The sequence below is a fragment of the Cetorhinus maximus genome, chromosome 6, assembly GCF_964194155.1.
Source record: "Cetorhinus maximus chromosome 6, sCetMax3.hap1.1, whole genome shotgun sequence".
Classification (NCBI taxonomy): domain Eukaryota; kingdom Metazoa; phylum Chordata; class Chondrichthyes; order Lamniformes; family Cetorhinidae; genus Cetorhinus; species Cetorhinus maximus.
In genome coordinates this window covers 138,993,566-139,020,982 of record NC_135884.1, presented here as the reverse complement: position 1 = coordinate 139,020,982, position 27,417 = coordinate 138,993,566, and the positions used below count along the sequence as shown (strand labels likewise).

Sequence of the window (27,417 nt, the reverse complement as noted above, 5' to 3'; positions counted from 1 at the left end):
CATTGGCACTGACCACCACTGCCGCTGCCCCCCTCCCCCAAGCCGGAGTGGTGAGGTTTCTGGACCTTCTGCGGCCAAACGTGGAGGACATCATGGCGGGCCTCCAAAAGGCATTCCAGTGATGGGTCATTCTTGGCTTTCAGGGCCATGTCTTCACTGCAGCAGGCCTGGCTGCCAGTATTGAGAACTGTGTGCGCAGCTACAGTTTAGATGTGGCACCCAGAGTTAGGAAACGGTGAGGTAATGGCATGGTGGGCAATTCAGAGGCTGCCCACCAGTGGGTCAGCATGTTTCCTGTCCCTGCATAATTAATGAGGTGGAAAGTAAATTATATGGTGTGAAAACTCACCATTGTGGCCATCGTCTTTTTCCCACTACTGCGCTTAGTTCAAATCTGGGACAATGCCGCCCATGGGCTTCTTGGTCTCACCCGTCTTCTCAGCACCATCCTTTCAGGCCTGAGGAGCACCCCCTGTCTTCCCAGCTGTTCCTTCTCTCCCATGGGTGTTGTTTCCTATCACTCTCCCACTCTTCTATCCTTCTCAGTTGGTTGGGGTGACCAGGGAAAGTTTTCCTTTGGGATTAGGGTTTGTGGACAAGCTCATAACCTTTGGCTAGGGTTGTTCCTCTATGTGTGTTCTTATCAGGAAAGGTATGGAGTTTTTGAACTCCTTGAGGAGAATTAGTACACGAAGGTTTCCATAGGTGGTCTCAATTTTTAAGTGCCTGTATCCACCGGTCAAAAGCGTGCTACTCAAGCCATTCAAATTCCAGCTATGCCTGGTCAGGCCATTTCCTGAGGGTACAGAAGTTCTGATGGTGTGCCTCCGGCAATAACTGGTACACATTTAAAACAGCGCTTTTTGCTGCTTCATAGCTTGTTGCACTTTCCTCAGGCAAGAGGGAGTAAACCTCGCGAGCGTTTCCTGTCAGCTTACTCTGCAACTGCAGGGATCAGTGTTGGGTGGTCACTTTAACTGCCATGCTAACCTTAGGAATTAAATGGGCAAACTGGAATATCTCACCCCTTAAATCTGAGCTAGGGGTGATTCCTTCACCAGGGGTGTCTTCAATGGACATCCTTCTCAGCTCGAGCTATTTTAATTTAAACTCCTTTTCCTTTACTCTTTCCTGGAATTCTCTCTCCTCCTTCCATTCCTACCTCTCTCTCACTCTCTTTTTCCCTTTCCTGAAATTCCAGTTCCAATTTCAGCTGCTCCAATCTTAATTTTTCTGCCACTAATTTATCTGTTTCAGTGTCCTCAATTTCCACCTGTAGATATTTTGCCACCCATTTCAGAATTTCTGTTTTTCTGGCTTTCAGGCAGAAGTCCACCCCTAAATGCCTAGCTACACTTTTTAATTCTTCCAAGGACAGTGCCTTTAATTTCTCGCCAGTTATCTCATCCTGTCCTATGAAAGCATTGACATCGAATGTGGACATTTTAGCACTTTAGTAATTACAGACCCAATAAAACCTTTTTGCAGTTTTTAAATTGCTTTTGACGGAACAATTTATTTTTCCCACTCCAATTCTTTCATCAGTCTGTTCCATATGAACTATCACAGAGCTGTTATGTAAGGAGTTGCATGATTTTGATGAAGGAGTTGTGATATATTTCCAAGTCAAGATGATGTGTAATTTGTAGGGGAACTTGGAGGTGGTGGTGTTCCCATGTGTCTGCTGCCTTGTGGTTCTAGGTAATAAAGGTTAAGCATTAGGAAGGTGCCACTAAAGAAGCTTTGGTGAGTTATTACAGTGCATCTTGTAGATGGTACACATTGCTGTCACTGTGCGTAGTGGTGGAGGGAGTGAAGGTTTAAGTTGGTGGATGGGGCTGTTGCAGCAGATTGCTTTGTCCTGGATGGTGTAAGTTTTTTGAGTTTTGGAGCTGCATTAACCCAGGCAAGTGGGAAGTATTCCATCACACTCCTGACTTGGCTTATAGGAGGTGGACAGGATTTAACAAGCCAGTAGATGAGTCACTCACTGGAGAATACCCAGCTGCTCTTGTATTTATATGGCTGGTCCTGTTAAGGTTCTGGTGTTGATGGTAGGGGATTTGATGATGGTAATGCTGTTGAATGTCAAGGGAATGTGGCTTATCTCTTTCTTGGTGAAAATGGTCATTTTGCGAATGGTATTTGCCACTTATTAGCCCAAGCCTGAATATTACCCAGATGTGGGCACAGACTGCTTCATTAACTGAGGAGTTGTGAAAGAAACTGGACTCAAATCAACATCCTGATTTCTAACCTTATGATGGAACAGATGTCATTGAAGCAAATGAAGATGGTTGGGCCAAGGGAAACTCCTGCAGCTGTGATGATAGGTCAACAAAAACTACAACCATCTTCCTTTGTGCTAGGTTTGACTCCTGCCAGTGGAAAGTTTTCCTGCTGATTCCTAATGATTTCATTTCACTAGGGCTCCTTGCTGCCACACTCAGTCAAATGCTGCCTTGTTAACAAGGGCAGTCACTTTTGCCTCACCTCTGGCACTCAGCTCTTTTGTTCATGTTTGCACCAAGGCTACTAGATAAGAGAGCGTAAGGTCACCGTAGACAAAGTCACACAAATGGTTGACTGGATCCAGAATTGACTCCATAAATTTTTGGGGTGACTTCTGTGACGAATATCTAGTTCATGGCTCATGTTAATATTTTAAACTAAAGTGATGGGCTTTAGAGATTGCCAGAACACCTAAAAGAAAATGGCAGTTCAGAAAGTTATGCATGTTTGTTTAATGGAGTCACAAGAGAAGAGATGGAGCCATAAAGCAGCAGGTGGGCTTATTTAGCTGGTGAAATTTTAAAGGAAGGATAATTGACTTCACAGTCAGTTTGAGGATAGACCTGTAAGGCTATGTTGTCATGGAGATAGTTGGAGCTTAAGAAGATTCTCTGGTTTCAATTTATCTGAGTGTTCTTCAGCAGGGGAAAAGGCCCCAAAACCAACAGTGCTGCTGTTAGCAAGCTTCAGGCAGTTAGGGCTCAGAAAAGCCCTGGGAGCCATTTGGTGCAGCTGAGAGTTGCAGTTTAGACCTACTGTGGTTTGAAGCACACAGAGGACCCCTGGGAGCTAACAAGGTACTAGGGCTCTGAGAAGCCATGGGGAGCTGAGAAGGTGGCCGAAAGTCACTGGTTCTGTGCCAGGCAGTTAGGTCTCAGAGAAACCCTGGGAGCCATTTATAGCTATATGCAGCCAAGAGACTGGAGTTCGGAAAACCCAGGGGCAGTGCCAGCATAGCGAAGCTAGCGGTCTGAAAAGAGTTCGAATTGTGCTGGTAGAGGTGGAAGTGCAGCTTTGTGAATCCCATGGAATGCAGTCTCAGGAGAAGAGATTGAACCATTCGGAGGTGAACAGTCATTAAGGCAGTCAGAATTGGAACAACTTTTGAGGAAATTCAGAGGCTAGATTTTTGACAGTGAGGAGATGAAATCCCTTGTGAGGGAGTCAGAGTTTTAACTCATCGTGGTCACTTTTATGTCTGGATGGGTTGCTGAGAAATCCATGGTGTCTGTCTTGATTGAATTTGCCATTTAATGTGCAGTGTGATGTGTTCAACCATTTTTCCTGTTAATATGTATTTATCTCATGTTAGTTCAAAATATTAGAGTATAAAATAGATATTGTAGATTGAGTTTTCTGACTTTGTGCAGTGAAGTTGATTTTATTTGTTTAAAACTGTGGAATCTTGTGCCTTTATTCACTTAAACACCTGGGATTTCAAACTTCATCCACTTTAAACAAACAGTTATTGGTGCCAAAACAGATTGTAACACTGTATAGGTTCAGTGCAAGAATTTGATAGGATTTGTTCAGCAATTTTCATTTACTTCTATGTAGCACTCGGTTTGCACAGCTTTGAGCAAAAAGTGATGCCATGAATTATTTCCTAAACTGCTTACCCATTACTGGAATCAGCACCACATTTTGTTCATGAAACTTGGTACTGGAACAGAATAATGAACATTTTCTCCACTAGGATGGCTTCCTTGGGTAATGCGCACCATTTAGTGCTCCTATTAAAGATTGGCAAATCTCATTTAGGAAAGAGGATTCACAGAGCAGGTCACCCTATCACCCCCGGTCCATAATGTCAAGGTGGAGAGACAGACTCTGCTCTTTTAAAAGGTCTCAGCAATCTTTCATCAACATTGCTTATATTTTTTTCAATGGGTAAAGGAACAATATCCAGACGAATGGCATTCTGATTTAAAGGCAATGACAAAGCAGGCTTTGCTTATCATTTTCATGACCCCAGAATGAATCTTTGCTTCCACAGGTGTATGATGCTGTGCAGAAATGTTGGGCCTCTCTCTACTCTTTCCAAGCAGTGCAATATCGCCATCAAAGGGGGCAACCAGTGCCATCAAGCATGGGTGTGGTCATCCAACAGATGGTATCAGCTCAGGCAGCAGGTAACGTTTGCCACTTCTACTCGGGAGGTGATTGGAGTTATTGCAACTTTAGGTGACAAGCTGGCAAAGCAGATCATCTGCATGATGTGTGTCGTCTGGAAGTCAGTATGCCTTTTATGCTCAAGTGGTGAAGGTGAATATTAGCCACAAAACATGCCATCTTTAGCCCAGTTAGGGCTTACAGCCTTTAAATTGAATGTTGATTTCATTAGGTTCTTTAAAATGCTGAGAGGCACAGATTATATAGATATGAGCAAGTTATTTGATTTTCACTAGGAGTGCCTGACTGGAGGACAGAGGTTAATAAGCCTTAAGCAAAGGTAGAGATTAGAAATGTTTCTCCCACAGTCTACATTTTTTTAGGATGTATTCAAATAAGTGAAGGGCTGTTGAAGACTTAACTCTTTTAACCAGCAGGGTAAATGTGAGGGTGAAGGCCAGAAGGTCAAGTGAATAATAGAAATCTGCAAATGGATAAATATTCTGGAGTGTTAGCTTCATTATTTCTGGATCTGGGAGCATTTATTGAACCATTTCCATTGGGAAATTACGTAGAGTCAATGATAAGTTGAGAAAATAGTGAGAACTTGGTGGTGTAAATGATGGAGTTGGTCTGTTGCTTTTTCATAAATTTTTTATAAGTTTATGGTATATACAGTTCTTCCTAGTCTGTGGAAGGAGCAGACTTAAAGAGCTTCAATAGCTTAACTCACTCTTGCTTTCTTCTGTTGTTACTTTGAATAAGGTCAAGTGCAAATTTGGCACATGTAAATATAGTTAACTCTGGTTAAATCGCTATCAGGTTTAAGCAAAGCATTCTGATATGGCTCAGTTACTTTCCAATCTCTCCTCTCTAGAAGTCCTCATTTTGGTAGGGTGCTGAAATGTGTACTGTCATTCTAAGCATGAACTTTCCCTTTAAAAAATCATGTTTTACACCACTAGTGTGCTACTATTGCATTAAATATTTTCTTCACAATGTTGTTACAGGTGTATTATTTACCTGTGATCCTCTCACTGGCCACCCAGGCAGGCTGGTTATCAATGCAAACTATGGTCTAGGAGAGGTGAGATACTGCAACTTATGTTCTGGCTTCATTTGAAACACAATGTAATTAAATGGAGTTAAAGTTGAGGAACATCAGTATGACCCAGAGCTCTTTGTGTAAATCCAGATTGCCAGGGACTGACAGCATCTTAATCTATACATTTATTTATAAAAAAAATGACCGACTATTGTCTATTGACTCCTCTGCATCTCCCTATCTCCCTTTTACCCTTTTCTGCAGTTCACACCCAGATGTATAAACTCAATGCAAGGGATCTATGTCCCCAGTTGTGGCTAATTTCATATATTGGGCAGAATCTTGTGCTCTCATTGGAGGCAGGAAGGGCATGTACTAGGCAGGATGGTGGTGTACTGGAACCCCAGCGCCTTCCCGCCTCCACCCGCTGTAGGGGGGAAGCCCCATGGTCGGCCTTCCCGCCCGCTGCCAATTGAGACCCATTAGTGGCCAAGTAATCACCACTTAACGGCATCATCCTGCCGCTGCTGGCATTCAGCCAGCTGCAGCTGGGCCAGTCGCCATGCGGCATGCACCACAGTTACAACGGTGTGGCCAGCTTGTCACCTCCTAGAGGTCCCTTGATCAAAGGCACTCAGTGCCTGATTGAGGGACTGGACATTGGGGAGGGAGGGGCCCACCAAGAGCCACCCCTTGCTCTTGCTGCCAACATCCCCCCACCCCTCCCCCCACACACACCTTGCCCCCGGCACAAACCAGAACCCTCTCTTACATTACTTACCAGTGGCCTTGGTCGCTTTGTGATCCTGGGACTCTGGTACCTGTCCTTCTGGCAGCAGCCATGGCCTCCCCAGTGGCACTGCTGTGCACAAGACCTGCCAGCCTCTGATTGGTTGGTAGCTCTCAGTAGGCGAGACTTCCGTCCTCTGGTTCTTGATTCCAGGGGGAGGCCCGTTATTGGCCTCACCGAAGCCTGATTGGCTTGTGGTTCAGAGGGCCTTCTCAAAAACAGACAGTGTGGGTCTCTCATTGTTTCTCCAGCTGGTAAGTGAAACCCCCGATGCCTCAACAAGATTCCGCAGATTATGTCTATTTCTAGATTGTAATGCATCTGGCTTTAAGAATTTGCATGTGCATGCTATCTTGTATCCAAGCACTGCACACACAGTGAATTACTGAAAAGCCTGGCAACAGCAATGGTGTAAATAATGTTAGATTGCTTTTGGTGGGAAAAGTACTTACCCAGATACCAAGATGATTCTCTTCTGTGAAATCCTTTGTAAGGTCCTGAAATACAAACCCAGATTACGTGCTCTGGAATGAGGCTTTGAACCACACCCTTTTGACCTAGAATTGGAGAGCTATCAACTGAGCTAAACTGTCACATTAGCTGAAGTTTAATACTGAAATATAATCCCTTATAAATTGAGTACTGAACGGATTAAAAGAACTCCTGCTGCTACTTCAAGTTCAACTAAATTGCAAACTTCCTGCTTAAGCAACTTAATTCTTTGTTTAGCCTTTAAAATGATTTTGCATAGTAAATATAAATTTTCGCCAGGCCCAGTCAGCTCCTGATCTCACTGCAGCCTTAGTTTAAGCATTGGCAAAAGAGCTGAACTCGAAAGGTGAAGTGAGAGTGACTGCCCTCAACATCAAGGCAGCATTTGACCGAGTGCGGTGTTATGGAGCTCTAGCAAAACTGGGGTCAATGGGAATCAGGGGGAAAACTCTCTGCTGGTTGGTTGGAGGTCAATCATCTCAGTTCCAGGACATCACTGCAGGAATTCCTCAGGGTAGTGTCCTAGGCCCAACCATCTTCAGCTACTTCATCAATGACCTTCCTTCCACTATAAGGTCAGAAGTGGGGATGTTCGCTGATGATTGCACAATGTTCAGCACCATTCACAACTCCTCAGATACCGTAGTAGTGACCTGGACAACATTCAGGCTTGGGCTGACAAATGGCAAGTAACATTCATACCACACAAGTGCCAGGCAATGATCATCCCCAAGAAGAGGGAATCCAACCATCTTCCCTTGACATTCAGTGGCATTACCATTGCTGAATCCCCCACTATCAACATCCCTAGGGTTACCATTGACCAGAAACTAAACTGGACCAGCCATATAAATTCTGTGGCTACAAGAGCCAGTCAGAGCCTAGGAATCCTGCAGCGAGGAACTCACCTCCTAACTCCCCAAAGCCTGTCCACCATCTACAAGGCACAAGTCATGAGTGTGATGGAATATTGTCCACTTGCCTGGAACCTCCAACACTCAAGAACTCAACACCATCCAGGATAAAGCAGCCCGCTTGATCAGCACCCCATCCACCACCTTAAAAGTTCATTCCCTCCAATACCGGCGCACAGTGGCAGCAGTAGATGCAATGCAGCAACTCACCAAGGCTCCTTCAGAAGCATCTACCGATCCCACAACCTCTACCACCTCGAAGGACAAGGGCAGCAGATGCATGGGAACACAACCACTTGTTCCCCTCCAAGCCACACACCATCCTGACTTGGCACTGTATCGCCATTCCTTCACTGCCATTGGGTCAAAATCCTGGAACTCCCTCCCTAACAGCACTGTGAGTGTACCCACACCCGATGAACTGCAGGGGTTCAAGAAGGCAGCTCACCGCCAACTTCTCAAGGGCAATTAGGGATAGGCAATAAATATGCTGGACTAGCCAGTGATTACCACGTCCTGTTAAGGTTTTTTAAAAAATGAATAAATATCTATTATCAAGTGCACTCATCAAGATTGAGCATTCAGTCCCTTCTACGGAAGGTGCATATGCTACACAATCATGCTGTGCAATGAATTATCTAATCCGATATTTAATAGGGGCCTTACAATAGCCAGATCTTGGAGGTGTTTCAAGTTTATCTGCATACAAAAAATGTCTGAAAGGGTTAATAATGCCACGTATTTGTTGAATTGAAGTCTATGAAATATCAAGTTCCCTTCAGTGATTCACTGTTTAATGAATACTTTAACTGAATTTTTCCATTTTACTGGACTGCAGGCTGTAGTCCAGAAATTGATAGTCCATCCCATGCCAATTTGAGGCCCCATGTAAATTGTCAATAATTCAGTGGAACATTCCTGAAACTTAAAAACATTTCCAGAGTGTAAACTCTGCTGAGTCATTCAACATTGGAAAGGAAGTGTATCTGAAAGAATGTATTAAATTGGGATTTGCTGTTGGAAACTGTCCTATTGTAATTCAAATGTGTTATTGATTTACCAAATGCTCAGTGGAAAATTATCTCTTGATTTGAGCTGTTCAATCCAGTGATCAAATTTGAACTAAGAGCAATTCTTAGTTGGCTTCAAGCACAGCATGTTGCCCTGCATGCTGCTGTGACCTGGAAGACATATTTCAGAACTTCATTTCACCTGAAAATTTCAGATTTACCCCAGATGAATCAGTCCAGCTATGATGGTCCTACCTCAAACCACACTTCAACATTTTCCCGACCATCTCACCACATGGACATCTCTGTTTGTCTAGCACCCCACCACTGGCAGGGCATTGGGGGCTGCGGGGGGAGGAGGATGCAGGGAGCAAAATAAGTTATAAATTTATTTTAAATGACCATGATAGAAGAGAGATACTTCCAGATCGATTATTGACTATATTTTTCTTATCTTGTCCTAGTCTGTGGTGAGTGGCAACGTAATGCCAGACACCATCACCCTTTCTCACAGTCCTAAAGGGTTATGCCAGATCATCAGGAAGGAAATGGGAACAAAGAAGCAGCAGATAAAGCAAGCAGGTGGGCAGAAGTATCAGAGCACTGACTGTTGACTTCCAAGAGCTGAGAGTCTGAACCATGTTGGGGCAAACTTTGATTGCTCCTTTGTAACGTTGCTTTATATATGTGAAGTATAAAATCTGCAGTGTAACTTTGTTTGGAAAATTGATGGAATTAATAATTTGCTTTAATTCCAGTTGAAGGTGGAATTGTGTATGAAGATATTTTAACATCGCAAGCTGCACAGTGCTGCATCAGTGAGGATATCATTCTGAGATTAGGACAAGTAGCTCTTCAGGTTTGTATTTCAATACATTTAGATTCTGAAACTTCTTTTGGTCTCTTTGCAGAAAATAATTAGTATTTAGAAAATTCACACTATAACTGTAATTGGAATACCATGAAGTAAAATACTTAGTTCTTATAATGCAATACTAGTAGAAATACAAATACGAGGTTGCGATGAGAAGTACATGTGCAGTGTAGAAGGTGAGGGATGTATCGTGTGTCTCTGATGACCACACATACAAAGACTGTCTCCAGCTGTCTGTGGTCAAACTTAGGGCACTTGAGCCTGAGGAACACCTGCAGTATTCATTGAATGCATGTTCTAGGAGGTGGTCAGGCAGACCATGTCAATGAGGAAAGGAAGTGCATGGCCATCCTTCAGGTTAGGAAAAAATAGCATTAGCAGAGATGTGGCAGGACTGAGAACTGAATGTTCTTGGTTACAAAATATTCAGGAAAGATTAAGTAGGAAAAAAGGGAGGTGGTGTAATAATGTTAACCCCAGATTCTATTACAGCACCATAAAATGGGTTGATACAGGCAATGGTGCAAAAGTAGAGTTGAGGAATAACAAGGGAACTGTTAATCTGATGGAGGCACATTGTAAACTGCCAAACTGTAGAAACCATGAAATTACTGAAAAACACAGAGACAACAGGGCTACATTGATGGTCAGTTTAATTATCCAAAATTAGGCTGGAATGAAAATAATATAAAAGTTCTGTGAAGTTCTGTAATGGTTAAAGAATCAATTCCAGTTGTGAGAAGGGATGATATACGAAATGGGTCAACAAACGAGGCTTTATGGGTTGAGCTTAGAAATAAAAAAGGAGCAGTTACACTACTGGGAGTATACTACAGACCCCCAAATAGTGAAAGGGAGATAGAAGAACAAATATGTAGGCAAATTCCTGCTTATAAGAACAAAAGGGCAATAATGGTAGGAGGCTTCAATTATCCTAATATCAACTGGGATTCAAACAGTATAAGGGGCACTGACGGAAAAAAATTCATGCAGTGTGTCCAGCAAAATTTTTTCAACCAATTAGTGACAAACCCAACGAGAGGAGATGCAATTCTAGACCTAGTCTTGGGGAACGAAGAAGGGAAAGTGGGTGAAGTGACAGTTGGCGACCATATCGGGGACAGTGATCACAATTCAGCATTATCATGAAAAAGGACAGAGATAAGGCAGGAGTAAAAGTCTTGAACTGGGGGGAGGCAAGTTTTGCAGAAATGAGAAGAGATTTGGCTGAGGTGGACTGGACAGCACTGCTGGAGGATAAAACAGTAGAAAACCAGTGGGAAGCACTAAAAAGCAAGCTCCTAATTGTACAAAGTAGACATGCCCCCTACAAAAATAAGAGTGGTACTGCCAAATCTAGACCCCCCCTGGTTGTCTAGAGGAATACAGGGAAAGATCAAACAGAAAAAGCAAGCGTACGATAGGCACAAAGAACTAAGCACTGCAGATAGCCTAGACGAATATAGGAAGTGCAGGGACAAAGTAAAAAAGGAAATAAGGAAATCAAAGAGAGGGCATGAAAAAAGATTAGCAAGTAAAATTAAAGATAACCCAAAGATGTTTTACCAATATATTAATGCTAAAAGGTTAGTTAAGGAAAAAGTGGAACCTATCAGAGATGAAGATGGAAACTTGTGTGTAGATACAGAGGCTGTGGGAAGGGTCTTGAATGAATATTTTGTCTCCGTGTTTACAAAGGAGAGGGAGGATGTAGATATAGTAGTCCAGGAGGAACACTGAGAGATATTGGATGGGATAGTCATAAAGAGAAAGGAAGTACTCGAAGGGTTGAAATCCTTGAAAGTCGATAAGTCACCAGAGCCAGATGGATTGTTTCTGAGGCTGCTGAAGGAAGTCAGGGAAGAGATAGCAGATGCTCTGAGGATGATTTTCCAATCTTCACTAGATACAGGGGAGGTACTGAAGGACTGGAGAAACATAGTTCCATTGTTTAAAAAGGGATCAAAGGAAATGCCAAACAATTATAGGCCAGTTAGTCTTACATCGGTGGTGAGCAAATTAGTAGAATCAATCCTGAGAGATAGGATTAACTGTCATGTGGAAAGGCATGGACTAGTCAGGGATGGTCAGCATGGATTTGTTAAAGGAAGGTCTTGCCTCACAAATTTGATTGAATTCTTTGAGGAAGTGACAAGAATGGTTGATGAAGATAGTGCAGTGGATGTTGTGTACATGGATTTTAGCAAGGCATTTGACAAGGTCCCACATGGCAGATTGGTCAGGAAAGTAAAAGCCCATGGGATTCAGGGTAATGTGGCAAACTGGATAAAAGGTTGGCTTTGTAACAGGAAACAAAGGGTAATGGTCGATGGATGCCCTTGCAAATGGAAAGTTGTCTCAAGTGGTGTTCCACAGGGCTCAGTGTTGGGACACTTGCTGTTTGTGTTATATATTAACAATTTGGACGTGAACGTGGGGGGCATGATTGGGAAATTTGGAGATGACACCAAGATTGGCCGTGTAGTGGACAGTGTAGAGGATAGCCATAATACCCAAGGGGAATAGATAGAGTGGACAGGATAAAATTGTTTCCCTTGGTGGAGAATTGTAAAACCAGGGGACATAGATTCAAGATAAGTGGCAGAAGGTGTAGGGGGGACATGAGGAAGAACTTTTTTACGCAGAGGGTAGTAGGTGTCTGGAATTCGCTGCCCAAGTTGGTGGTAGAGGCAGAAACTCTTAAACTCTTTTAAAAAGTACCGGGATCTGCACCTAAAGTGCTGTAAGCTGCAGGGCTATGGGCCGGGTGCAGGAAGGTGGGATTAGAAAGGGCAACTGGGTGTCCTCGGGCTGGCATGGACAAGATGGGCCGAATGGCCTCCTTCTGTGCTGTAACTTTGCTGTGGTTCTAAGTGTAATTTCCTATTTGCACCTTGTGACAAATGTAATCAAGGCTGAAGCAAACCCCAGTGTAAGAACGCAAACTTGATATGTTAAACCTGTAATCATATTGCTCTCCAATCTTCTTGCTCTTTTATGCCCAAGTATTGATCCTTGCATGTGAACACGTCTCAGCTCGTTATAGTAGTTCTGTTCCCATGCTAAAGTGCCGTACACACTAATCTCATGGAATCACCTTGGTCCAAAATGGTATAAAATTACAAAAAAGGTTCTAAATGAGTCATTTACTTCAAATTTTACACAAGAGCATGATAGTCAATTTGCAAATAACACAAAGATTTTTAGGGTGGTAGGTTTCCCTTCCTGCCATCCAAAGAGTTGGTGGCGAATGCATCATCGCCCACAGACATTTAAGGCTCCAACAAGCATTAATTGACTGGAGATAGGGCTTCTGCCCCTCTACTGCGGGAAGTCCTGTCTCAGAGAGCTGCTGCCCAAACTAATCAGCTGGCAGCACTCTAGTGCCAGAAGCTGCAGTGGACAGGCCTGGAACTACAAGCAGTCCCCAGAGTCTAAGCCCCAGGAGGCCAGGACCAGTTAGTATGGTGGTCTCAGGGTGGAGAGGGAAAGTGAGGCTTGGGGTGCGGTGCTGGGGTGGGGGGGGGGGGGGGGGAGGTGGGGGGTGGGTGGAGGGGGGCTGGGGATGTTGGTGGAGAGGCCAGCGGGGGAAGGAGCACCCTCAGGGGCCAGACCTTTTTGGGGGCACCAGATGTTGAAAAGAGGCTGTTGATGGAGGTGCCTCCCCCACCCCCTTCCCACCTGAGGCCTGAGCAGGGTCACTTTATGGGCTTCCACCCTGCCCATGAGCTCCTCTCGCCAGTCTAAAAATTGAGGCTGGGCGGGAAATGGTCCTTAAGTGGTCATTAATTGGCCACTTAAGGGCGTCAATTGAGGTGAGGGCAGGCAGGTCAGCTCGTCCCACCATAGAATTGCGGAGAGGTTAGGGGCCAGAGGGAGCCCGGTAGGAAGGCCTTCCAAGGAATTTTAAGCCCCCCCTCCTCCCCCACCTGCAAACCCACTAACAGGGGAACATAAAATTCTGCCCAAAGTGTGTGATTAATTGTGGAGAGGGCTATATGTGACTCCAGGGGGATATAAACTTTACAAGTGGGAGGACAAGTTGATAAAGCTATAAAATGCATATGGTGCACTAGTTTTTATAAATAGGGGTGTAACATACAAAGGCAAAGATGTAAGGCTAAACTTATAACATTACTAGTTAGGCAAAGATGAGAGTATTCTGTCCAGTTTTAGGTCATGTCATTTATATAGGACATTAAGGTCATATAAAGGCTACAGAGGAAAATAACTTAGATGGTAGCAGGGATGAGAGGCTTTAGTTAGTTTTAGTATTAAGGACAGAAACTAGAGCTCCTTTCATTAGAGTAGAGAAGGTTAAGAGATCTGATGGGCAGAAAATTATAAAGGATTTGGATAAAATAAGATCAGCTTCTGCCCAAATAGGGAAAAAAAATCAACTTCCCCGGTCCGTGAGCTGGTAATGAGAGGGTGTCAGTTTAATATCATCACCGAAAGAATTAAGGGAGAGATTGGGATTTTTTTTTTCCCTCACTCAGAACGTTTTTACGGCCCTGCATACCTTACCAGAAACAGAATCTATCATCGATTTTAAAGGAGAAATGTCTGAAAAGGGAAAATATAGAAGGATAAGGAGAAAGGGAGTGGGGATAGTTATTTCAGAAAGGCAGCATAGGTGTGATGGGCTGAGTGGCTTCCTTCTGCACTTGTGAAATTTTGTGATTCTAAGATGGCCCGTTATATAGTACCTCTTTCACAGTTTCACAGCGTCTTTAAATTGACAATCAGAATATAGTACCGCTGTCTCCCCTTTGGGACTCTTAAATCTGTAATCAGAATAGATCTATAATCAATAGAAAGACCATTGATAAAGGCAATATACTGCGGATGCTGGAAATCTGAAACAAAAACAAAAAAATGCTGGAGAAGCTCAGCAGGTCTGACAGCATCTGTGGAGAGAAAGACATAGTTAACGCTTTGAGTCGGTAAGACTCTTCTTCAGAGCTCTGAGAAGAGTCATACGGACTCGAAACATTACCCCTGTCTTTCTCTCCACAGATGCTGTCAGGCCTGCTGAGTTTTTCCAGCATTTTTTGTTTTTGTTTGAGAAAGACCATTGAGTTTGCTTCATGTGTTCTATTCTGTTAAGAGTGGAGTCCCTGCCACTATAAATGTCACCTTTAATGCTAAGTCAAAAATGAAATTGCTTTTTTAAGTTTAAGTTTTTAGTTATTGGAGTAGAAGTGATTGCCTAGATGACTTTTTGCTAAATGTTGTACAGGACAGAAGTCCTGGTTCAAAAGTCCGTGGAAAATTTTTTTGTCACCTTAATGGAATAGTTGGTTATGAAAAAAAGATGCAGAGTACTGTGTACTCCAGTTATTTTGCTTTTACAAACACTTGCAGGCCCATTGAACACCTTTTGGGGGTGGTGCTGAACTACTTAAAACTGAGCTCATCTTTGTTACTGGTATGGACACTATACCAGTATAGATCCAAAACTATTTGGGTCTGGCAATATTTAATTCATTCAAAATCCATCCACTTACAAAAAGGTATAACTGGGCCTTTTGTGCCTCTGGAAGTCAAAGCAAAGAAACAGACACAATAAAGGAACAGAAAACCTCAAGGCTTTGCAGCATTTGGTTCAGCCAGAGTCACGGGCCGTGTAGGTAAAGGGATCAGAAGCAAGAGTAGAGTTTTGGTTACGAGGTTCTGTCAGGTCAACAGGGTCTCATTCACCAACCAAAAGTTATCAACCAATCAGAGGCTGGCAGCTATCCATTGCCACCAGTGCTAACAGGAGCGGTGGCAGCTGGTGGCAAAGCACCCACCAGAGGCCAAGGATTGTCACGGGACCCGAGACCAAAGTTGAGTGAAGACGGTGTGGGGGTTGTGGGCTGGGGGTCACAGGAGGGAGGTGTAGGGGAATCAGAGGCAATGGCAGGGGAGTGCCTTTCATCAGCCTCCCTCCTTCCACCCCGCCTTCCTGATGCCATGACTCTCGATCAATCCCTGACCACAAGGGATCCCCGGGTTTGCTGGGCAGCCATCCGAGTGCGTGGGGAAACCGTGCAGCCTGCATTTAATCCCTGAGCTACCACTAAGTTGCAGTGGGTTCAGGGATAGTGAATGAATGAGCCTAATTGACATTCTGCTGCTGTGGACGGGAATCCGTATCCGCTCCTTCTGCTCTCCGACTTAATTGGGCAAGGTTTTACCGCCACTGGGAGACTGATAGAGGGGGGCCTCTCCCACAATTAAGTGGGCCCAGCCACCATGATTCCCACCGCGGTGGACCACATTAAACCTAGCCTGCTATCTTTTCAGTGTTTAAAATGTTCAACAAGGCCCAGGATTTATCTTTTGTATCTAAGTGTTGGATCAGGAACATGTTGTTCATTCATTTAACTTAAAGTTGAATCTATTAAATTATAAAATAATATTATTGGAACAGAACAACAATGCATGAACTGAACACCAAATTAGTAATATACTTAAATTATATGAACCTCTCAAAACAATCAAAGGCCATTATGACTGACACAATGTTGTATTTATTCACCAGGTACAGAAAGCTTATGGGAACTCAAGGGATATTGAATGGGCAATAAAAGACACAGATATTTATTTACTGCAGGTAAGAAATTTACTGCATGTGTTATGGAAGTTAAGTAAGGCTAATTAATGTCTTTTTTCTTATACATATTCATTTTTCAAACTGTATTTGTTTACTAGTGATTAGCATTTCTGGGAGGAGAGGGGGGGGGGCGATATTTCAGCGTTAGCTGTCCCCTTTTATTTTCTGTACATTCACAAAAGATCCAAGGAAACTCTAGAACCATGGCATCAATGGTGCCAAACGCCATTTTCCTGGGATTTCCACAGCACTTCTGCCCAAGTTATAGAAGTGAGCAGAGTGGGCATGTAATAGGCAAATTAATTTCAATATAGATAAGTGTGAAGTGGTGCATTTTGGCAGGATAAATATGGAGGCCACTTTACTCCTTGGACAATAAGAGTCCCAATGGAATAGAGGAGCAAAGGAATCCAGTGCGATAGACACACAAATCACTGTAAGTAGTGACACAGGCTAATAAAGCTATTAGAAAAAAGCAAACAAAGCACAAGTTGAGTTGAGAAGGAGGTAATTAAACTTGACTAGAACCATGGTCAGATCACACTTGAAGTACTGTAAGCAGTGCTCCTCTCCATATTGTAAAATGGATATGGAAGCCCTGGAGAAATGCAACACCAGAACTGAAATGTTATATTTATCAGGAAAATGTATGAACAGGCTAGTCCTCGTTTTTTTCTATAGAAAAGAGATGGCTGAGGTGCGATCCTAAAAGATCTTGAAGATTATAAAAGAGTTGGATAGGGTGGATGCAGTGAAGATGTTATCACTTGGACGCAAGGGATGAAAGAATCCCGGAGAAACATCTGAACCTCCAGAATTGTTCAAAAGTTCAACCTCAGTTTTGAAATCTTCAATTGATCTAGCCTCAGCAGTCTCTTGAGGGAGAGAGTTCCAGATGTCAACTAAACTTTGTGTGAGAAACCGCTTCCTGATTTCACTCTTAAATAGCCTAGCTCTAATTTTAGGATAATGTTCGCTTGTTCTGAATTCCCCCACCAGAGAAATTAGTTTCCCTGTATCTACCCTATCAAGTTCCTTTACCACTTTAAATACATAGAATTAGGTCACCTTCTAAACTCAAGGGACACCCAGTTTGTGCAACCTGTCCTCTTTAAGCCATGGTATCATTTTGATGAACCTGTCCTGCATCCCCTTCGAAGCTAATATCTCTTTCCTGTGAATCGATGTTCAAAATTAAACACAGTGTTTGAGATGGGGTTTGTCTGAGGTTCAGCTCAGCTGAAGAATCCCTTTCTCACTTTTGAATCCCAACCCCCTTGAGATAAAGGCCAACATTTTGATTACTTTTTGTACCTGAGCATTAGTTTCTACTGATTTGTGTACATAGTCACCCAAATCCTTTTGCTTCTCCACAGCAGCTAGGTATCTCATCATTTAGAAAATATTCCAATTTGTCTTTCTCAGGTCCCTGAGGGACATCACTTGTCACATCCTGTTAATCGGAGAATGTTTACCCCTAAGCTCTTTCTCCTACCTGCCAACCAATTACAAACACACATCACAAGGTTACCCCTGACGTAGAAATTCTCTCCAAATTATTACAACATTAATCACCAATCTGGGAAATTTGTTCACAATAGCAGAGTTTTAATGTTTGAAAATGCACGGAAATTACTTTCGTTGAATGATTACTACAGGGATTGTTACATTAAAGGCACAATATAAATGCAAATACAAGCTGTTGTCGGTAAAGATTTTTCACATTACTCTTTATTTTAAACAGGCCAGGCCAGTAACAACTCTTGACATTGAATCTGAATTTGAGCTGATGCATGAGTTTGATTCCCCTTTGTCCACAGACTACTTTTGGATGACAACCTCCAATGTGAGGTACATAGCTGCTTCTTCGTTTTATTGTTCAGTTGCTATTGTTTAATTAATGTTTGTAATTTTAATCTGGAGATCACAAAATGGAAAATCCAAACTTCAAAGACCAGCCACTAATGCTTTTGTAAATATCTACTTTAAAATATAAAGGCCAATTGGAATCAGAAATAAATTAACTGGGATCGCTGGCTAATAGTTTCTGTGTATTATTGAACCTTGTTTCAACTCCTTCTGGTCTTGCATGATTCACCCAAGGTGTCTGGCCTCTTTAGCAGGTTAGGAAAGTGTATGGGGGGCATTCAAATGGTGACAAGCCATTTCCACTCATCCCGCACATTTCAGCAGGGTTATGGAAGCAAACATGTGGGCCTGTGAATTCTTAGGGCCTGTAACTGTGCATCCAGGCCCTTTGCCAACCAAATGCAGCACCATAATAGACCAATTAGTGCCATGTGTTGCTATATGGGGGTGCCTGCAAAATAAATACTTTAACAGTGTAAAATACTGTTCTGATGTTCAGCATAGCAAAAACTTTGAATGACGTATGAACGTTTTGGATGTTGCAGTGAAATGTTGCCAGGAGCTATTACACCTCTAAGTATGAGCACCTTTGTCCAAGCTGCTGAATGTGCAATACAGGTGAGTTTTACTCGTATGTGTGAAAGGATATAAGCTCAATGGAATGCATTGTAAGACCTGATAAAATAAGGAAGATCTGTCACTTGGTGCAGTTAAATATTGACTGAGTTGAAACATTTCGAAGTAAGTTATACAGAGGCTCCAGCAAGGTGGAAGACAACAGCTCGGGATTCTGCTCCAACAATACCTGGTGCAAAAAAAAATCTGCATGTGTTAAGAATTGAACTTTCACCCAACACTTTAAACTTGTGCTACAGCAAAAGGCAGTTTCCATGTGGAGACTGATTCTCCTCAGAGCTAAGTCCTGTAATGTTTTGCATAGGCTAAATAGAATTGCGTGTAACTTTCTGAATTAACTTTCACCCTGTGCCTATGATGTATTATTCTGGAGACCAAGTGGGATTTTCATTACAGTGTCCTGTCTACTTCCCACCAGAAGGACGATTCCAATGGGACAGGTGTTCCACGTGACAGAGTTAAGGGGAGGGAGAATATACTTTATTTTAAATTCTTTCATGGGATTTTAATGTTGCTGCCAAGATGAGCATTTGTTGCTCACCCCTGATATGGATAAAGTTTTTTTCAAGATATATACAATTAATATGTCACCTAACATCAAACAGAAAATTATACTGATATTTTACCTGTATTATTTAACTAGGAGTTGCTAACCAAATTTGGAAAGATACACCATGTATCTCCCATTAATTCTTCATACTTTACAACCTGCTGTGGCCATTTGTTCATCAATCTACTGGTAAGTTTCAAAGTATCAATAGGCAAAATTGCTTTCAGAGCTGGCCAATGCCATCCTCGGTTTATAATAGTGGTCGGACTCTCAGAGTTCAGGAGTTTATGTTTGATGTCCGTCATTGAGAAAGAATATCAAATAACATGAATTCCTCAATTGCATTTTTTCCAAACAGAGGCGTTTGTCATTTCACTTCAATCAAAATTAATTGAACCAAAGTTCTTTGTCACTTTTTCAGATTAGAATTTTCTTCCAGGAAGCTCATTAAATGAGCTTGAACATTTGGGTATAAGGGGGATACAGCAGCATGGATAGACAGTTAGTTTATAACCAGGAAACAATAGGTTAGGGTTAATGTGTGTTGCTCAGACCGAAGAAGGGTTAAAAAAAGCAGGGTTTACTTTCTCTTGGAAGATCTGGACCTGGGCGAAAGGAATACATTCCTGATGTCTGCTGATGATGCAAGGATAGGGGGTCTGGAAACCATTCAAAAGCTTCTGGTCTGTGAGTCTTGGTAGAAAGGCGACAGATCGGTAAGGCAATGCACTTTGGAAGAAACAGGTATAAACTCAGAGGAATGACGATGAAGGATGCGAAGGAACAAAGAGAAAATCAGCAAAACAAATAGTGTGTTGTAGGTAGTGTTCAGGGCTGGGTCACTGATTTCCTCTCCTTGATAGTATTACTTATCTGGAGGCAGGCAAGAAGAAACAACAAGCTTGATAACTAGTGAAGATATTTGCTTGGCTCTCCCCAAAACCACTGTCAGCTTTTCTGCTACCACAGCGTAAAAATCCCCACTTCCTCTGATCAAACAATTACTTCAAAAGATCCAGAACACAAAGAGTGACCGTTTTGCAGAACACCTTCTGTCTGACCGCAAGCATGACCCAGACCTCCCTGTCGTTTGCCATTTCAACACTCCACCCTGCTCTCATGCCTACATGTCCGTCCTTGGCCTGCTGCAATGTTCCAGTGAAGCTCAACGCAAACTGGAGGAAAAGCACCTCATCTTCCGACTAGGCACTTTACAGCCTTCCGGACTGAATATTGAGTTCAACAACTTTAGATCATGAACTCTCTCCTCCATCCCCACCCCCTTTCTTATCCCCCTTTTTCCAATAATTTATATAGATTTTTCTTTTCCCACCTATTTCAATTATTTTTAAATGTATTTCCATCCATTGTTTTATCTCTACCTTTTAGCCTATTTCGATCCTTCCCCCCCAACCCACCCCCACTAGGGCTATCTGCCCCTTGCTCGTCCTGCTTTCTACCCTTAAGGTCACCATTAGCACATTTCTTAGCTAATATCACCATCGTCAACACTTCTTTGTCCTTTTGTCTATGACATCTTTTGGCAATCTCCACCTATCACTGGCCCTCTATCCAGCTCTACCTGTCTCCCCACCCCCCCCCCCTCCCCCCCCCCACCCCCCACCCCTTAAACCAGCTTATATTTCACCTCTTTTCTATTTTTCCTTAGTTCTGGTGAATAGTCATACAGACTCGAAACGTTAACTGTATTTCTTTCCGCAGATGCTGTCAGACCTGCTGAGTTTTTCCAGGAATTTTTGTTTTTGTGTTATGTTAACTTGCTGAGTTTGTTTTAAATCTAAAATCTATTGTGGATCATTGCCTCAAAAGAAGTGTAATCGGGAGTCGGGTTAATTAGGAATTTTAGGAGTTATTATGGTAGTAATTGTAGTTTTATGTATGTCCTTAAAATCTTTTATTATTATTTATTAATAAAAATCTTAATTTAATTGTTAAAATCTCTAAAGATCTTGGTGGCCGTATTACTTCTGAATTCAGTGCAAACGTCTTGTAATAAATGCAAATTGCAAACCATTGTGAGAGCGCAAACAAGTTTCCCTCATGGATTTGGTCCACCTGGCACATATCACATCATAAGAGATGCCCAGACCATGGCTTGGAATGTACTGCAACTTCCACCAAGCAATAGGGCCACAATGACACTCACATCTTAGGAACAACAAAATAACTGGGAGTGCCAGAAAGCTTCACGTTTTTGCTTCTGATTGGCATTACAGAAACTTGTATTTGTAGTTTCTTTAACTTAGTACAACATGCCAAGGCAATTCAAGAGTTTTATGAAATTAAATTTGACACTAAGCCACAGGAAGATAATTAAGACAGGCGCTTGGTCAAAGAGTTAGATTTTTAGGAACCTCTTAAAGGAGGAAAGGGGGGGGCGAAGAGGAGAAAGATTTAGGCAGGGAATTCCATTATAGCCGAGGCAGCTGGAAATCAGGGATATGCTAGAGGCTGGATTTGGAGGAGCACAGATTCCTCAGAGTGTTGCGCAGCTGAAGGAGGTTACAGAGATAAGGAGGGTCAAGGGTTTGAAAACAACGAGGCAATTTTTAAAATCAAGGCATTATCAGACTGGGAGCTAATGTAGGTCAGCCAGCACAGGGTGATGGATGAACAGGACTTGATGCAAGTTGCAACAACACTTTGAATTATAAATGCACACGCTTACCCAGCATAAAATATGCACTGAAATCTTACTTAATATCCCGATGTGCAGCACTTATTAAAGGCTTTCTAGAAAACAAAATCTGCAATATTTACTGGGCTCCCACCACCAATTTTGTCACCTCTGCAAAAGCTTTAACCCAGCTAGTGTGATTTCACTAGATTTTCAACTTGCTGCCAGGGTGTAACAGTCATGCCTGACATTTCACTTCCACTGAAATGACAAGTTGGAAATCTGCCTCAGGAATTACCGAAATGACATTAAAATAGTTTGGATTCCTGATTAATTGTTGTTCTTTCCAAATGATAAACATTGCATCTGACTCCCGACTACCTTGAACAACTGATCCAATAGTACACAAAGAAGTGAAAACATTTCACAAGTGTAGGAAATGCTGGCATATCACCACATGCTCTCATTCTTCTGTGCCCACCCTGGGTACCACCACACTCTTTAATCTCTTGAACAATACTTACATTACTGACCAATCACCCCACTTTTTCTGTAAGGTTGTCTGCAACTTACTTACCTCACACCAACTGTCTTAGACAACCTCCAAAACAGCTTCCTCCACATTTACATCCTCGCATTCTCCACATCTCTCACTCCATCTCTCCCATCATCGTTGCCACACTTTCCATAACTGATAGCCTTACTTATCCTTGCACACATAAAACATTCTGTCTCTTTAGCTTTAGATAAAAGAGTGTGTAAAAGGGGTGTAAAATTACACCAACTGCATCAGTGGCCGTACACCTAGGAAACATTCATCTATTTGAGCAGTAAAGTGAGGCTTGATGGCTTCAATTGTGTAAGATTTGAACTATTGAAAAATTATGAAAATTTGTATTCAGGACAATTATGACGCACAAATGATCGGTTTGGCATAAAATCAAACAAAGAACTGCAGATGAGGAAATTCGGAGCAATGTATTTTGACAGCTTACCGTCAATAGAAAGCAAACTAATCAGCAATTATTCATAAGCAGCCAACATTATTAAAATCAAGTTTTAATAAACAGTAATAATCTGATAAATCTTTTTTCTGGCATAAGGCTTTAACTGTGCCTGTCCCTTTAATGATGCTGCTTCATTTGTGATTCTAATTTCCAGTTTCCAGTCAATGTCGCATTGTTGCTGTACCTCCCAATGTGACCAATATCCTTCAACTATTTCATAATTTTGGCTCTTGGGGACAATGCAATTCTCTCTGGCTCAGCGGAGTGTACGTAAAGTGCATCTGCACAACTTGCCACAGGCAGTGCCTGCTCTGAAATTCCAGTTTACCTCCACTGATTTGTGAATGCCAACTGTTGCAGACCAAAGATCTATCCAGATCCTTTGCATATAATTACATGGTGTAACTGCCAGTGGACGCATGTTGTCTCCAATGTATAGTTGCCTTGTGCTATAAGGCTTGAACATATTCCTTTTATTTGCAGAGAATGGGTCCCTGCATATGAATGCATGTCACTTCTAGCAAGTGTAAATGAGCCATGTTATGAGCTCAACTGATTATCTTAAATTGGTTGTTTGTGTAGCTGTTAGCACACTCAGGATTGTTCAGCAAGTGCTGCCCAAACAGGGAATCACATCTAACAGTAGATGTTTTGTTTTAGGTCTAGCAAGCATGGGCTGGTGGAGTATGGTCTGTACTCTGCAGTGTAAAAGCAGTTGTATAATGATGCCATAAATGCATCTTAATGTTGCCTTTAAAATTGCAATATCACACAACATGCTCCAATAGCAATCATTGTTCATATGCAATAAAGGCTCAAGTATAATCCATGATAATTTGTTTTGTTCCCTAGTCCTCCTATAAAGCAATAGAGAGTGACCTGTTAACTGAAAAGAATGAGTTTGACCTTTCTCTACGGGGACGTGTAAGTTTTTACATGAATTTAAATAAATACAATTGATATTTACGAGCACTTGTTAATGAACTGAAGTTGAGTAGCTAAAGTTGCCAGAAACATCAATAATGAAAAGCTGTTCAACTATTGCATTCAGACTTGGAAAAACCTACCAGGAATTGGAAACTCAATAGAACAGCTGTTTATGAATAGCTTCCCATATAAGACTGAACATTTACTTTGAGAAACAGCAAATTTGATTAGTGGATGTATGATTTGTAAATAAACTGTTAATAGATGTTGTTTTAAATAAGCCGTTCTCACCACCTGTAAGCTTTGGTTGTGAAGTTAATGAAATATTATTTTCACTCACTAGGTGTTGAAAGAAGTGACTCTAGAAGATGTTATTTTCATTCATGGGCGCACATCCTTTTGGAGAAGAGTGATTAATTCAGTAAAGGTTTTAAAGGTAGTATATACATATTTTACAGTGTCAAGCACTCTACACAGAGTAAAACCACATTAATACCCAAGTCAAGTGCTCAGTCTTCATTGTAAACTGTGACAGTAAATGGCCAAATTAACCAATGGATCATTCCTGTTGCAGCGCCTCTTTTACCAGAATCAGATATGGAAAAAACACGCACCTACTCCCCGCAATTTCCCATTCATTTTAATGGATGGAACATTGCGGAGAGCCTGAACACAGATTCTTAATATGAGTGCTCAGTACATTCGAACCTGATAATGAAGGTCCATGCTCAGCACAGGATTGTGACTAGAACAGAAACTATGGTCCGGATTTTTCCCGGCTCCGCTAGCCCGGCCTTTAAAAATGGCTTCCGAAACTTCCGATCTTTGGTCTGGGGGCGTGGGGCAGGGTGATATTGGGGGTGTTGGGGAATGGGCTACAGTAGTATTCGCAGTGGGCAATGCCGGAAGTAGAGGATCAGAGCTGGGTCCGGCGCGGGTTGTGTGACTCAGGAGAATATAAGATGCGGGCCTTCTGAAATGTCAGTTTGAGTGTTAGGCCGTCACTGGTAAAGTCCCTGCACCTCAGAGAAAACGCCATTTCCTTGTCAGGTGAGTGTCCAAGCTGTAATTGTTGTCTAACTGTTAGCTGACCCTTGAATGAATAGCCCATTTTGGGCTTTCCCTATTGGAGAATTGTCACCACTGCTGCCTAATCGAATTGTACTCTGCCGAAGCACTGAAAGCATGGAATGGATTCTCAAGACATAGCCATGGAGATGGCATCGTCTTGCCACCAGTACCTGCTACAGATATTGTGCAGTCATGTAGTTAGCTGCCAAGACACAGTGGGTGGATGAATAATGAGCCATGCTCATTATCCCATCCAATTGTCCCCTTGCCACCCATCTATCAGGAGGCACCCACACTGTTGACCCTTGACCAGATCCCTCATAGCTGCACACTGTCATGGCATAAGAGTATGACGAAGAAGGAGGAAACTAATAGGGCTGTCAGTGGTTGCAAAGCACAGCATGCTACCTTGGATTACAGCCAAAACATACATGACACCATGCATTTGTGCAGAGCCATTTTTTCCACTAAACTTTAACAGTAATCAATGAAGATATGGTGAAAATGGTAAGTATATGGAAGCACACAAAAGTGAATGAGAACTTTCTGAATGGTTCACGACCCTTTTCACCTTACATTTTTATTGATAGAATGTCACACAGAGGAGACACAGGGGAAAGTATGGGTCCAGATGTCCCACACTTTTCTGACCAGGACCTTCAGGTTCGGGTGGAAGAGTTCCAGAAGAAGAGATCAGTCCTGTACTCTGCTGGCTGTCGTAATGCCCCTGCAGTAACCAAGAAGGCCTGAAATCAAATTGTGGCTGAGGTAAGCACAGCAGGAGACCATCAGAGCTCATGAATTCAGTGCAGGAACAGGTTCAATGACCTGCTGCATTCCAGCAAGGTGAGTAGCTTGGCTCATCCATACAGAGCTCCAAGGGAAGGGTCATATCTGCATGCTGCAGCTAAGGTGTGAGACATGACACATTCCTCTGCTTCAGCATTGAGGCTTGTATGTGTAAGCATATACAACATATGTGAATGAGCACTGTGATTCACAGATGCAGTAGAGCAATATCACTCCATGCACCATATATCAGGCTAACATAAATTCATGTTGTCATTGCAGAGCAAAAGGGTGAAGAACACCATGGAGATGGCCTGAACTGGGGATGGGTCAGCCTGGCTGAGACACATCCAGCCCACTGGAACAGATGGCCATGGAGATTGCCAGGGTGTCTGAAAAGCTGTCTGTTGGTGATGGTGAATTGCCGGTAGCCGGCAATAAAGGCAGTGTTGAAGTCACCTTGGCACATGTTGGTAATGGTGAAGGTCATGATGTCAGTTCACTGAGCACAATGGGGCATTGGCATGAGAGGGAGTGCAAGGGTGGAACTGCATCAAGGGCAGCACAAGCTTAGTTAAGGCAGTGGCATGCATCAGTGTGCTTTCACATTGAAAAGGGCTACATCTAAATAACTCCTTTTGTGTTTCACACAGAGCCCAGCTCTGCACCTCCTCCATGCCCCAACCTCTCCAGCCACCCGCCCCCCCCACCCCCTCCAAAACTGCTGCAAGGAGCAGCAGAAGTATGTAGATAGAGTTTGGTGTAGAAGCACACAGTTGTAGCTGCTGAGTATCATGTAAATAAACAGTATGTGTTTAACCTAGTGGTGTCTCCAGGACTACTCTACCTAAAGTACCAACTCGGTTACCCCATAACAAGCGTGTAAGTGTGATCCACAAGTCACCTTATCTTGCCGACTATTCCACAACAAATTGGTGACAGGATCACAAGTTCCAAGTCAGGATGGTGTTTACCTTGGAGGGGAAGTTGCAGGTACTGGTGGTCCCATGCATCTGCTGCCCTTGTCCTTTTAGGTGGTAGAGGTCGCAGATTTGGAAGGGGCTGTCAAAGGAGCCTTGGTGAGTTGCAGGAGGAGGTGTCAGAGTCAGAGACATCTGTGCACAGTCCCCTCAGAGGACGGAGGAAAGCCTCCGTGATGCTCCAGTGGGCAGGAATGTGGAGCCTCGGAAGTCAGCTTTTGGGGCACAATATTTAGATGATCAGCAGCAGAGGTGTGGCAGAGTTCCCTGAGGCAGTGAGAGCTCTTGAACTGTGGTTATAGGGGTCCATTACTATTATGAGCTCCACATTATCCCAGGGGCTCAAATGCATGAGCTCTGACCATGACAGATTGGCCACTCTCATGGAGGGACACTTGCAGCAACTCTCGGAGTGGATGCAGAGCAGCATCTCAGCCAGGAAAGGGTGCAAGCCTCCCACAGTAGTCTGGATCAGTCTGCTCAGTGCATGAGCACTGACATCCATGGAATACATGAGAAGCTGCGTACTCTTAACAGTATAGTCACACTGTTGCCCTAGCGGTTGCTGGAATGGATGGCTGCTGCATACCAGCAGCCAGCCCCATCAACCCCACCTGAAGGCCAACCCAGGGCTGTGCAGGTCACTGAGGAGGGTAAAAGCACCAAGAGCTCCTCAGCACCCTCATCTTCCTTCCCTTCTCTGGCCCCTGCACCAGAGCCCATGTCTGCTGCAGATGTGCCTGCTCTTGGTGAGATACAGAGGCCAAAGTCTGAAGCAGATTCCCAACAGATACCTGCAAGATGAGGCAGGCTGCTGTGC

At 43.0% G+C, this 27,417-nt stretch overlaps 1 protein-coding gene across 1 annotated transcript in view; it reads left to right on the top strand.

The window, feature by feature from the left end:
- The window catches only part of LOC144681395 (rifampicin phosphotransferase-like), a 136,336-nt gene that overhangs the window by 47,110 nt on the left and 61,809 nt on the right, over positions 1–27,417 (top strand). The window contains exons 15-24 of the mRNA XM_078542987.1: positions 4,289–4,424; positions 5,415–5,491; positions 9,120–9,237; positions 9,414–9,514; positions 16,059–16,130; positions 17,875–17,981; positions 18,545–18,617; positions 19,279–19,374; positions 23,683–23,754; positions 24,101–24,193. Coding sequence (XP_078399113.1) covers positions 4,289–4,424; positions 5,415–5,491; positions 9,120–9,237; positions 9,414–9,514; positions 16,059–16,130; positions 17,875–17,981; positions 18,545–18,617; positions 19,279–19,374; positions 23,683–23,754; positions 24,101–24,193 — 945 coding nt within the window. The remainder of the gene's footprint in view (positions 1–4,288; positions 4,425–5,414; positions 5,492–9,119; positions 9,238–9,413; positions 9,515–16,058; positions 16,131–17,874; positions 17,982–18,544; positions 18,618–19,278; positions 19,375–23,682; positions 23,755–24,100; positions 24,194–27,417) is intronic.